The following is a 13698-nucleotide window of genomic DNA, read 5'->3' on the forward strand; positions in this document are numbered from 1 at the left end:
GTTACTGACAATCGCATGATGTGTCATTATGGTCATAATGTAAGAAAACACTTGAAGCATTATTTCTTGGACAATTGTGCTTTTGGATGGCAATTTGAGAAATGGCACTAATTTCCCCACTGTAAAAAAGTGTATCGGTAAAGTTTTGTATACAGGTAAAAAAAAAAAAAAATATTAAAAAAAAAATTAAAGAGCCGTTTGAAAGATATGGCAAATAGAAATCAAACCGGATGGACATCAGAAGTAGGTTGGGGGTAGAGGAAGGACAGGAGAGAAAAAAAATGAACAAAATAGAACCATTGTAAAATAGACTGTCCATGAAATGTATAAAATGAAAATACAGGCCTCAGCGCTGATGTTCACTAGTTTAGTCCAATTGGGGGAGGGTAATTAAGAACCCCCCCCGTTTTTTAAAGATGTGACTATATTTATATGTACAGTTGAAGTCAGAAGTTCACATACACTTAGGTCGGAGTCATTAAGTCTCGTTTTTCAACCACTCCACAAATTTCCTGTTAACAAACTATAGTTTTGGCAAGTTGGTTAGGACATCTACTTTGTGCATAACACAAGTAATTTTCACAACAATTGTTTACAGACAGATTATTTCACTTATAATTCAGTGTATAACAATTCCAGTGGGTCAAAAGCTAACATACACTAAGTCGACTGTGCCTTTAAACAGATTGGAAAATTACAAAAAAATGTCAAGGCTTTGGAAGCTTCTGATAGGCTAATTGACATCATGAGTCAATTGGAGGTGTACCTGTGGATGTATTTCAAGGCCTACCTTCAAACTCAGTGTCTCTTTGCTTGACATCATGGGAAAATCAAAAGAAATCAGCCAAGAGAGAGAAAAAATTGTAGACCTCCACAAGTCTGGTTCATCCTAAGGAGCAATTTCCAAACGGCTGAAGGTACCACGTTCATCTGTACAAACAATAGTACGCAAGTATAAACACCATGGGACCACGCAGCTGTCATACCGCTCAGGAAGGAGACGTGTTCTGTCTCCTAGAGATTAACTTACTTTGGTGCGAAAAGTGCAAATCAATCCCAGAACAGCAGCAAAGGACCTTGTGAAGATGCTGGAGGAAAAGTATCTATATCCACAGAAAAATGAGTCCTATAATCAACAAAACCTGAAAGGCCGCTCAGTAAGGAAGAAGCCACTGCTCCAAAACCGCCATAAAAAAGCTAGACTACAATTTGCAACAGCACATGGGGACAAAGACCATACTTTTTGGAGAAATGTCCTCTGGTCTGATGAAAAAAAAATAGTAATGTTTGGCCATAATGACCATTGTCATGTTTGGAGGAAAAAAGGAGAGGCTTGCAAGCCGAAGAACACCATCCCAACCGTGAAGCACGGGGGTGGCATCATGTTGTAGGGGTGCTTTGCTGCAGGAGGGACTGGTGAACTTCACAAAATAGATGGCATCACGAGGAAGGGAAAGTATGTGGATATATTGGAGCAACATCTCAAGACATCAGTCAGGAAGTTAACTTCTTTGGGCAGCATTTTCACTTTTAGATGAAAAGCATGACCAGAGTAAACTGCCTCCTCCTCAGTCCCAGATGCTACTCATACGGCAGGCAAAAACCTGAGAAAAAAATCCAAATAGGAAGTGGGGAATATGAGGTTTGTAGTTTTTGAACTCAGCCCTATCAATGTACACCAATGTAACAGTATAACTTTCATCTGTCCCCTCGCCCCTACCTGGGCTCGAACCAGGGACCCTCTGCACACATCAACAACAGTCACCCACGAAGCATCGTTACCCATCACTCCACAAAAGCCGCGGCCCTCGCAGAGCAAGGGGAACTACAACTTCAGGTTTTAGAACGAGTGACGTCACCCGATTGAAACGCTATTAGCGCGCACCACCGCTAACTAGCTAGCCATTTCACATCGGTTACACTCACCCCCCTTTTGACCTCCTCCTTTCCCGCAGCAACCAGTGATCCGGGTCAACAGCATCAATGTAACAGTTTAGACATCAGTCGGGAAGTTAAAGCTTGGTCGCAAATGGGTCTTCCAAATGGACAATGACCCCAAGCATACTTCCAAAGTTGTAGCAAAACGGCTTAAGGACAACAAAGTCAAGGTATTGGAGTGGCCATCACAAAGCCCTGACCTCAATCCTATAGAAAATGTGTGGGCAGAACTGAAAAAGCGTGGCCTACTAACCTAACTCAGTAACACCAGCTCTGTTAGGAGGAATGGGCCAAAATTCACCCAACTTATTGTGGGAAGCTTGTGGAAGGCTACCTGAAACGTTTGACCCAAGTTAAACAATTTAAAGGCAATGTTACCAAATACTAATTTAGTGTATGTAAACTTCTGACCCACTGGGAATGTGATTAATGAAATAAAAGCTTAAATAAATCATTCTCTCTATTATTCTGACATTTCACATTCTTAAAATAAAGTGGTGATCCTAACTGACCCAAGACAGGGAATTTTTACTAGGATTAAATGTCAGGAATTGTGAAAAACTGAGTTAATGCATTTGGCTAAGGTGTATGTAAACTTCCAACTTCAACTGTACGTACGTACGTACAGTTGGCAAAAAAATAATTAGTCAGCCACCAATTGTGCAGGTTCTCCCACTTAAAAAGATGGGAGGGGCCTGTAATGTCCATCATAGGTACACTTCAACTATGACAGACAAAACGAGAGAAAAGAAATCCAGAAAATCACATTTTAGGATTTTTTATTAATTTATTTGCAAATTATGGTGGAAAATAAGTATTTGGTCACCTACAAACAAGCAAGATTTCTGTCTCTCACAGACCTGTAACAACTTCTTTAAGAGGCTCCTCTGTCCTCCACTCGTTACCTGTATTAATGGCACCTGTTTGAACTTGTTATCAGTATAAAAGACACCTGTCCACAACCTCAAACAGTCACACTCCAAACTCCACTATGGCCAAGACCAAAGAGCTGTCAAAGGACACCAGAAACAAAATTGTAGACCTGCACCAGGCTGGGAAGACTGAATCTGCAATAGGTAAGCAGCTTGGTTTGAAGAAATCAACTGTGGGAGCAATTATTATGAAATGGAAGACATAAGACCACTGATCATCTTTCTCGATCTGGGAATCCACGCAAGATCTCATCCCGTGGGGTCAAAATGATCACAAGAACGGTGAGCAAAAATCCCAGAACCACACGGGGGGACCTCGTGAATGACCTGCTGGGACCAAAGTAACAAAGCCTACCATCAGTAACACCGCCAGGGACTCAAATCCTGCAGTGCCAGACGTGTCCCCCTGCTTAAGCCAGTACATGTCCAGGCCCGTCTGAAGTTTGCTAGAGAGCATTTGGATGATCCAGAAGAAGATAGGGAGAATGTCATATGGTCAGATGAAACCAAAATCGAAATTTTTGGTAAAAACTCAACTCGTCGTGTTTGGAGGACAAAGAATGCTGAGTTGCATCCAAAGAACACCATACCTACTGTGAAGCATGGGGGTGGAAACATCATGCTTTGGGGCTGTTTTTCTGCAAAGGGACCAGGACGACTGATCCATGTAAAGGAAAGAATGAATGGGGCCATGTATCGTGAGATTGAGTGAAAACCTCCTTCCATCAGCAAGGGCATTGAAGATGAAACGTGGCTGGGTCTTTCAGCATGACAATGATCCCAAACACACCACCCGGGCAACAAAGGAGTTTCTTCGTAAGAAGCATTTCAAGGTCCTGGAGTGGCCTAGCCAAGGTCCTTTCAAGGTCCTGGAGTGGCCTAGTTGAAAGTCCGTGTTGTCCAGCAACATCCCCAAAACATCACTGCTCTAGAGGAGATCTGCATGGAGGAATGGGCCAAAATACCAGCAACAGTGTGTGAAAACCTTGTGAAGACTTATAGAAAACGTTTGACCTCTGTCATTGCCAACAAAGGGTATATAAAAGTATTGAGAATAAATTCATTAAAAATCCTACAATGTGATTTTCTGGATTTTTTCTCTCGCATTTTGTATGTCATAGTTGAAGTGTACCTATGATGAAAATTACAGGCCCCTCCCATCTTTTTACGTGGGAGAACTTGCACAATTGGTGGCTGACTAAATACTTTTTTGCCCCACTGTATGTATGCATGCAAGTATGCATGAATGAATGTAAGCACACACACACACACACACACACACACACACACACACACACACACACACGTTTTACAACACCTACTCATTCAATGATATTTCTTTATTTGTACTATATTCTACATTGTAGAATAATAGTGAAGACATCAAAACTATGGAATCATGTAGTAACCTAACAAGTGTTAAACATATAAAAATATATTTGTATATTTCAGATTCTTGAAATAGCCACCCCTTTGCCTTGATGACAGCCTTGCACACTCTTGGCATTCTCTCAACCAGCTTTATAAAAGGTACCTGGAATGTATTTCAATTATCAAGTGTGCCTCCTTAAAATGTTAATTTGTGGTATTTCTTTCCTTCTTAATGCATTTTATTTAACCTTCATTTAACGAGGCAAGTCAGTTAAGTTGTACCTAAGAACGTAACCTAAACTATTCACTGTCATATTTATACAGGATATATATATATTTGTTTTGGTGGATATTGGGCTCCCGAGTGGCGCAGAGGTCTAAGGCACTGCATGTCAGTGCTCGAGGCGTCACTACAGACCCTGGTTCGATTCCAGGCTGTATCACAGCGGTCTAAGGCACTGCATCTCAGTGCTCGAGGCGTCACTACGGACCCTGGTTTGATTCCAGGCTGTATCACAGCGGTCTAAGACACTGTGGCCGTGATTTGGGAGTCACATAGGGCGGCGCACAGTTGCCCCAGCATCATCCCGGTTTGGCTGGGGTCATTGTAATGAAGAATTTGTTCTTAACTGACTTGCCTAGTTAAATAAAGGCTACATTTAAAGAAAATATCCTGTAAACCACAAATAAATGTTCTTAAAATAATATAATATTTTGAGTTTCTTTAAATCCTTCAGAGTTAATTCAAAGGGGGTCATTTTCATGCATAATAGAGAAGTAGAGAGGAATTGTAGTTATATCCAACTCACCTGGCTCCAGTTTAATAATCTTGACAGCAGCAAGCTCTCCCGTTTGGATGTTTCGAGCCTGAAAGAGAGAGAGAAGAGAGTGTGGACCGGGGAGTCATTGTTGGGGAAGTGAAAAAAATAGTCGCACAATATCACGAAACTCCTGTTATCAGATAGGCCTATAACTGTAAAATGACGTCACTGTATATCCCTATCTATTAGTCTCTAGTTAGTTCAGTTCAATGGGGCTGCGGTTCTTCATACCGGTACTGACCAAACCAGAGAGGCATCACCAGACAGTCCAGCATTAGGTCATGATTCAGTGTTTCCATCTGGAGGAAGTCGGTCGCCATCAACCTCAAATCCAGCTCAAGACGCTAGGCTAGGATATGTCTCCTAAAGGCGTCCTCGTACAGAGGAAAAGCATTCAGAGCCTTTGACTTTTTGTTACGTTACAGCCTTATTCTAAAATTGATGATTTTTTAAAAAATTATTTTAATTATCACAAATACACAAGTATTCAGCCCATTTACTCAGTACTTTGTTGAAGCACCTTTGGCAGTGATTAGCCCCAAATCTTCTTGGGTATGACGCTACAAGCTTGGCACACCTGGATTTGGGGAGCGTCTCCACTTTCTTCTCTGCAGATTCTCAATCTCTGTCGGGTTGGGATGGGGAGCGTCGCTGCAAAGCTATTTTCAGGTCTCTCCAGAGATGTTTGATCGGGTTCAAGTCCGGGCTCTGGCTGGGTCACTCAAGGACATTCAGACTTGTCTCGAAGCCGCTCCTGCATTGTCTTGGCTGTGTGCTTAGAGCCGTTTTCCTGTTGGAAGGTTAACCTTCGACCCATTCAGAGGTCCTGAGTGCTCTGGAGAAGCTTTTCATCAAGGATCTCTGTACCTCTTTCCCTCGATCCTGACTAGCCTCTCAATCCCTGCCGCTGAAAAACATCCCCACAGCATGATGCTGCCACCAAGATTCACCATAGGGATGGTGCCAGGTTTCCTCTAGATGTGACGCTTGCATTCAAGTCAAAGAGTTCAATCTTGGTTTCATCAGACCAGAGAATCTTGTTTCTCATGGTCTGAGAGTCTTGAGGTGCCTTCTGGCAAACTCCAAGCGGGCTGTCATGTGCCTTTTACAAAGAAGTGGCTTCCATCTGGCTACTCTACCATAAAGGCCTGATTGGTGGAGTGCTGCAGAGATGGGAGAACCTTCCAGAAGGACAAACCTTTCCACAAAGGAACTCTGGCAGAGTGACCATTGGGTTCTTGGTCACGTCCCTGACCAAGGCCCTTCTCCCCCAATTGCTCAGTTTGGCTGGGAAGAGTCTTGGTGGTTTCAAACTTCTTCCATTTGACAATGGTGACCTTCAAATTGCACAGAAATGTTTTGGTACCCTTGTGCCTTGACACAATCCTGTCCCGGAGCTCTACGGACAATTCCTTCAACCTCACGGCTTAGTTTTTACTCTGACATGCACTGTCAACTGGGGGACCTTATATAGACAGGTGTGCCTTTCCAAATCATGTCCAATCAATTGAATTTACCACAGGTGGACTCCAATTATGTTGTAGAAACATCTCAAGGATGATCAATGGAAACAGGATGCACGTGAGCTCAGTTGAGTCTCAAAGGTTCTGAATACTTATGAAAATAAGGTGTCATGCCTCTCGAGGGACGGAGTGGTCTAAGGTACTGCATCGCAGTGCCACTAGACATTCTGGGTTCGAGTCCAGGGTCTGTCGAAGCAGGCCGTGACCGGGAGACCAATGGGTCGACGCACAATTGTCCCAGCGTCGTCCGGGTTAGGCCGGCAAGGATGCCCTTGTCTCATCGCGTACTAGTGACTCCTGTGGCGGGCCGGGCGTATGTTTCATCCGACACATTGGTGCGGCTGGCTTCCGGGTTGTATGGGCATTGTGTCAAGAAGCAGTGCGGCTTGGTCGGGTTGTGTTTCGGGAAGACGCATAGCTCTCGACCTTCGCCTTTCCCGAGTCCGTACGGGAGTTGCAGCGATGAGACAAGACTAACGATTGGATACCATGAAATTGGGGAGGAAAAAAAAGGGGTGAAAAATAAGGTTTCATTTTTTTTAAATAAATTAAGTAAAATTCTGTTTTCGCTTTGTCATTATGGGGTCCGGGAAAAAAGCAAATGACATTCCCTTTGTGTTGGGGGGAAATTATTCAATCAATTTCAGAATAAGGCTGTAACGTAACAAAATGTGGAAAAAGGAAGGGGCCTGAATACTTTTCTCCTTGAAGAACTTGGATAGGCAAAGGGAATGTCATTTGCTTTTTTTCCTTCTAGTTTTTCAAGCTATATTACTGTTGTCTGTCCCTCTTGAGACACTGTAGCAACATCAGCTATTATTAGCCAGTAACACAATTTCACAGCTAGCAATGTTGTTTAGACCACAATTTTATCTACATCGGTTATAAAAACATGTGCCATGAGATATCTTAAAAAGACCCAATTGTACCATCTGGCAGGCTAGTTGGGAACATTTTCTACAAGCCTGGTCTGATAAGTACTAGCGTCGGGCTAGCTTAAAATGTCCATCCCTGGATGAAACACACTCTTCATCAAAAGAGAGAAGAGCCGAGTAACAAAACAACCAATCAAACTCAACCCTCATGGGAGATGCCGAGTAACAAAACAACCAATCAAACTCAACCCTCATGGGAGATGCCGAGTAACAAAACAACCAATCAAACTCAACCCTCATGGGAGATGCCGAGTAACAAAACAACCAATCAAACTCAACCCTCATGGGAGATGCCGAGTAACAAAACAACCAATCAAACTCAACCCTCATGGGAGATGCCGAGTAACAAAACAACCAATCAAACTCAACCCTCATGGGAGATGCCGAGTAACAAAACAACCAATCAAACTCAACCCTCATGGGAGATGCCGAAACAAAACAACCAATCAAACTCAACCCTCATGGGAGATGCCGAGTAACAAAACAACCAATCAAACTCAACCCTCATGGGAGATGCCGAGTAACAAAACAACCAATCAAACTCAAATGGGAAGAGCCGAGTAACAAAACAACCAATCAAACTCAACCCTCATGGGAGATGCCGAGTAACAAAACAACCAATCAAACTCAACCCTCAAGATGCCGAGTAACAAAACAACCAATCAAACTCAACCCTCATGGGAGATGCCGAGTAACAAAACAACCAATCAAACTCAACCCTCATGGGAGATGCCGAGTAACAAAACAACCAATCAAACTCAACCCTCATGGGAGATGCCGAGTAACAAAACAACCAATCAAACTCAACCCTCATGGGAGATGCCGAGTAACAAAACAACCAATCAAACTCAACCCTCATGGGAAGAGCCGAGTAACAAAACAACCAATCAAACTCAACCCTCATGGGAAGAGCCGAGTAACAAAACAACCAATCAAACTCAACCCTCATGGGAAGAGCCGAGTAACAAAACAACCAATCAAACTCAACCCTCATGGGAAGAGCCGAGTAACAAAACAACCAATCAAACTCAACCCTCATGGGTTTACTTCCTGGTCCACTCAATTTGACAAATATCTCTGTCACATGGGGCGGCAGGGTAGCCTAGTGGTTAGAGCGTTGGACTAGATAAGAATTTGTTCTTAACTGACTTGCCTGGTTAAATAAAGGTAACATTTTTTATTTTTTAATCGGGGGCCCTACAGCAGAACAAAGTAATTGTTTATGGGGAGGACTTTTCAAATTTGAAGTATTTCCCGCTGTCAGTAGGCAAAGTACACTCCCATTCTGGGCACATGTTTAGACAAGGACCTGATCGTATTTCACTCTGCCTGCCGCAGTCCCGGTCTGCATGTCAAATGGTACCCTATTCCCTAAGAGTCCTGGTCGGAAATAGTGCACTAAATCGGGAATAGGGTGCCATTTGGAACTTGGCTTGCGTGTTCACGGCTCTGGGGAAAATACCAGGCACTGCATTCCACCAGTGGGCTGTGGGGGCTCTGTGTCTGGGGTGGGACTAGCCTTCCACAGATGACTTAGTGAGGCGAGGGCTTGACAGACTGGCTGCTTCAACTATCACACACACTGGAGCAAATTGGTAGCCAAGTCATCCATTACAAAGAGGTAAACAAGAACACTTAAAAAATAAAGGAAAAAAAAGTATGAAATGCAACTGCCTGCACACTTGTGATTTTGAACTTGGGAACAGACAGGAAAATGTCTAGATTGGAAGGCTCAAAATCCAATCCAATAAATTGTTCCTTTGTTAATACTCTCTCCTCATAGCTTTGCCAGGAAAATGAGAAACTGGCGCTGGATCGAACCTATCTTTCCCTACCAATCCATCCAACTTCTACTTTAGCCACATGCTCCAACAAACAATAACTGAGGCGGGGGGGGGGTTGCAGTACAATGCTTTATGACATGGGTTATTTCCCAAATGGCACCCTATTCCCTAAATAGTGCACTACTTTACCAGGGCCCATAGTGCTCTGGTCAGAAATAGTGCACTATATAGGGAATATGGTGCCATTTGGTAAATAACACTCTATTCCCTAAATAGTGCACTACTTTACCAGGGCCCATAGTGCTCTGGTCAGAAATAGTGCACTAGATAGGGAATATGGTGCCATTTGGGAAATAACCATGGGTTACAGATGTATCCTACATTAAATAAGTCTGGTGGTCCATACTGGGGAAACTACATACAACACAGGGTTACTATGATAAATGATCTGACAAAGTTAATGTTTTTCTGGCAGCGAATAACATCAGAAAGGCATTGGGTTTCCCAAATGAATCCTTCTTCCCAGTTTTAAAGCAGTGTACTGTGTACATCATCGCTACCATAGAATGCTTCTGGTTTCTGACTGTACATCCAAGTATGTGGAACTGCTAAGCAATGTTCTGACAACGTCATCGAAACATACGAAAGACCTTCAGAGTAAAGATATTGGTTCAATCTAACGGTGTAGCTACTACCTGATATAAAAAAAATAGGTTTGACGTAAAAAAAACTTCTATTCAATGTCGTTGCTACATCACGTGGGATTTTCCTTGTTGCACATAAGAGACAACAACAAGAAATCAGCTCCAGGTGATTTTTTTTCATTTAAGAAATCTGTTCATGTATTCCCACGCAATAGTAGAAATACACAACGTGAAATTGTACAAATGTAAGCAAGGTTTGAAATGACTGTTTTCGTCAAATATTATATCCGTTTGTGGCTTCTTGCGGTCAATTTGCAGTCTACAAATGATTTGTAATTATGTTCCGCCCCAACTCACCCTCCAACTATCCGCTCCAGAAGAAAGAAAAAAAGAAGAGGAAAAATAATCTAGTTGAAGATCCCTGGGGTAGACTGCCGTGTCCTTCAGCTACTGTATATGGAACCCAAAACACCAGAGCGATAACATGGTGGCCAGATGCTTAACTCATTAGGAGTAAATGAAAGGTAAATGAAAGCCTTTGTGGTAGGTGACTCACCACTCGAAATAAAAATCCTCTATAAAACTTCAAAAGACAAGTCCCGTCAAAACAGGCAAAAGTTAATTAAGAAAAATGGATAACTAAGAGCTTGATAACATACCTAGGTATATGTTTCCTATTGACGTCAGGCTGCAAAAACAGTTTAAAACAGATAACGAAATACTTCACATGCCATGTAGATGAGCATTCACTTTAGTTTCCATTCAAAAACTAAAATGCCCCTGTAACTACTGGCAAACTGACAACAGTAAAGGTTCAGTGCTTTGCATCAAGGTGCTGGTAGGCTATACAACATACACACCGCCATCGCAGAACTTTACTAACATCTTGGATATAAAAGCTTTAACACATTGAGAGAAAGAGAAATGAACCACGGGCCCGGGGGAGTGTAATCCTACCGTGACAACTTCATGTCAGTAACTCTGGCCAGATTTCAATAGGAATTAGATAGATAGAAGATAGATAGAAGCACTCAAGTACAGGGATCTCGTGCCTCCCGACAGATGTGTGTGCTTGTTTTGGTTAGACAGAGATCTAAATTCAGAACAGCCAAATCTAATACAGACTGTTTATTCAGTTTGATGGTATCGCTTAAAAAAATACCTTGTACACGTCTCCATACGTGCCGCTCCCCACTCGTTGAATAAGCTCGAAATCCTGCTGTGGGTTTTTTCTTTGAATTTCTCCACTAGGTCTTGGAAAGATGTCCATAGCAGCTAGCTAATTGGCTGGATAGCTTGTCAACACCTAGCTACTTTACATTTAGCTAGCTAGTTAGCTTGTGCAAATACACGTCACTATCATTCGAGGGGAGTACTTTTCAAGTTGTGATAACTTGCTTCTCTAAAGCTGCAGAAGTGTTGCTTCCAAATCTGGCCTCTGGTCCATTTCCTGCCAATGAGACAGAGAAGAAAAGTTAATGAGGAAACCTCTAGCTAATAGCTTGGTGCCTTGAACTGCACACACACACACAGTGTTGCTAAACACTTTCCCACCACCACCCCCCCCACTTCCCAAAACACGTTAAAATTGCACTATAAATTGTGCCTTCCATTATACTAATGTTATAACGTTTATTATAGTTTGAGATTTACTTTATGTTCGTATTCTTATGTTTTGTCATTTATTTTTGTTGTTGCAAAGGTACATGCAAGTAAAGCATTTCGTTGGACGTTGTATAGTAAGTTATAACATGTGCATCCTGTACATACTAACGTTACTAATGAAACTTTAAACTTTAAAAGGTAGCTACAAACCACAGATATAATTCCACAACAAAGACCGTCAAGAATCAACTGATTTGCTGACCAGCCGGTTAGGTAGAGGATAGCAAGCTAGCTAACAGTAACTAACTTCCAAACGGCTAACGTTAGCTTACGAAAGAAAGTCAGCAGATAAACCATATAGATTGATCATTGAATGTATATAACGTTACAGTTCAACAAAATTGCTTAACCCTCTGCAACGTTAGAGAGTTAATCAAATTAGTTGGTTACTATAGCTACCGGAGCGATATTATTAAACTGTTTTTTCCAAAACACGTAACGTTATCTAAACTTCTGGTTTTCATCCTCCTTCTCTAATAAAATATACACATTCAGAAAATGGGACACCAGACGAGTGCAATTAACTACCATGTAGAAACTAACAAGTGTCTCGGCCTTCCACTCCATGACCAAGAATAGTCAGCCTTGCTAGCAATCTATTTAGCATTACCCCGCAACTAACATGCGCTAACTAGCCGTTAGCTAATCCAACGTCTGCTCCACTTACCAATTACTCCATCCATATACGTTGACATACAAAAAGTCATATGTTCAATTCCTTTTCATCCCCCCCCAAAAAAACAAAACAAAAAAACATTAAAGTATTATTTATTCCTCAGAGAAAGTGTAAACTTGTTGCTGGCTGCTCACTCAGTAACTGCAACAAAAAAAAACGTATCTCGGCTGGAAGTCCCAACCTCACGTTTTCGACGTTATCACGTCATTTCCTCCTGTTGACAGTACGAGCTGCTACTAACTAGGGGAAATTGACTTTATTGTCACCTCACGTTTTCGACGTTAACACGTCATTTCCTCCTGTTGACAGTACGAGCTGCTGCTACTAACTAGGAGAAATGTACTTTATTGTCACCCATGCGTTCAACTGTAAACGCTAACTAGATTGCAAGAATAACAACAACTAGCATCATTGAATCGATCAAAAAAAAAACTATTGAAAGCATTGTTTTTGTCCAGACGAAATGACTGATATATGACGTGCGACTACTGCCACCTAGTGATACAAGCAAGCAACTGTAACAGAGAAGAATACAACTAGAAATTCCTGTAGAAATTACAACTAAAATTAGAGATTAATTTGGGATCTTCTGTGATAAGACCATTCATATTTAATTGTTGAATTGTATTATTTTTTAGAGTGGTAATTACACTTTCTTCTTCAGCTCTCTACTCTACTCACATATTTTCATAAACATTTTCCAACCTCATATTTAAAAAGCTCCCAGTTATTACTGTATGAATTGTCATTTATAGTTCTAAGTATTGTGAGGTGTCCTCAAATATTTTCTTTTTTTTGACTCTCTGGGGGATGTGAAATCAATTGGGGAGGCTGAGGGGGAACAGTTTAATCACCCTATTATATTTGAACACATCATGTATTCTATTGAACACCTTCAAAACAATAAGTCTCCTGGGACTGATGGTATATACCTGCTGAGTTTTACACAACGTTTTCTCCATTTCTGTTAGAGGTCTTTTCTAAAAGCATTGCAAATAATGCTTTCCCTCCCAGTTTGACTCCAGGTCTGATTACATTAATACCTAATCCCAAGAAAGACTTGCTTCTCCTCGATAATTGGCGTCCAATCTATCTGGTCAATAACGACTACAATAACGACTACAAAATATTAGCCTCTATATTTGCAAAAAGAATGAAGGCAGTATTGGACTCAATTATAGAAGAGACCCAATCTGGATTCACGAGGAACAAACATATATATTTATCTCCCTCACCAACTTCAAACATCTGCTATCTGAGCAGCTAACCGATCGCTGCAGCTGTACATAGTCTATCGGTAAATAGCCCACCCAATTTTACCTACATCATCCCCATACTGTTTATATTTATTTACTTTTCTGCTCTTTTGCACACCAAAATCTCTACCTGTACATGACCATCTGATAATT

The 13698-nt window shown here is 41.7% G+C and overlaps 1 protein-coding gene across 1 annotated transcript in view; it reads right to left on the bottom strand.

Annotated features, from left to right (window-relative positions):
- map4k5 (mitogen-activated protein kinase kinase kinase kinase 5) overlaps positions 1 to 12519 on the bottom strand; it is a 123264-nt gene extending 110745 nt beyond the window's left edge. Inside the window, exons 1-3 of the mRNA XM_052485369.1 lie at positions 12281 to 12519; positions 11111 to 11398; positions 5051 to 5108 (exon numbers count right to left, since the gene is read on the bottom strand). Of these exons, the coding sequence (XP_052341329.1) occupies positions 5051 to 5108; positions 11111 to 11218 (166 nt within the window). The 5' untranslated portion in view covers positions 11219 to 11398; positions 12281 to 12519. The remainder of the gene's footprint in view (positions 1 to 5050; positions 5109 to 11110; positions 11399 to 12280) is intronic.
- Positions 12520 to 13698: the final 1179 nt, after the last annotated feature.

This window comes from Oncorhynchus keta, chromosome 29, assembly GCF_023373465.1.
Source record: "Oncorhynchus keta strain PuntledgeMale-10-30-2019 chromosome 29, Oket_V2, whole genome shotgun sequence".
Taxonomy (NCBI): Eukaryota; Metazoa; Chordata; class Actinopteri; order Salmoniformes; family Salmonidae; genus Oncorhynchus; species Oncorhynchus keta.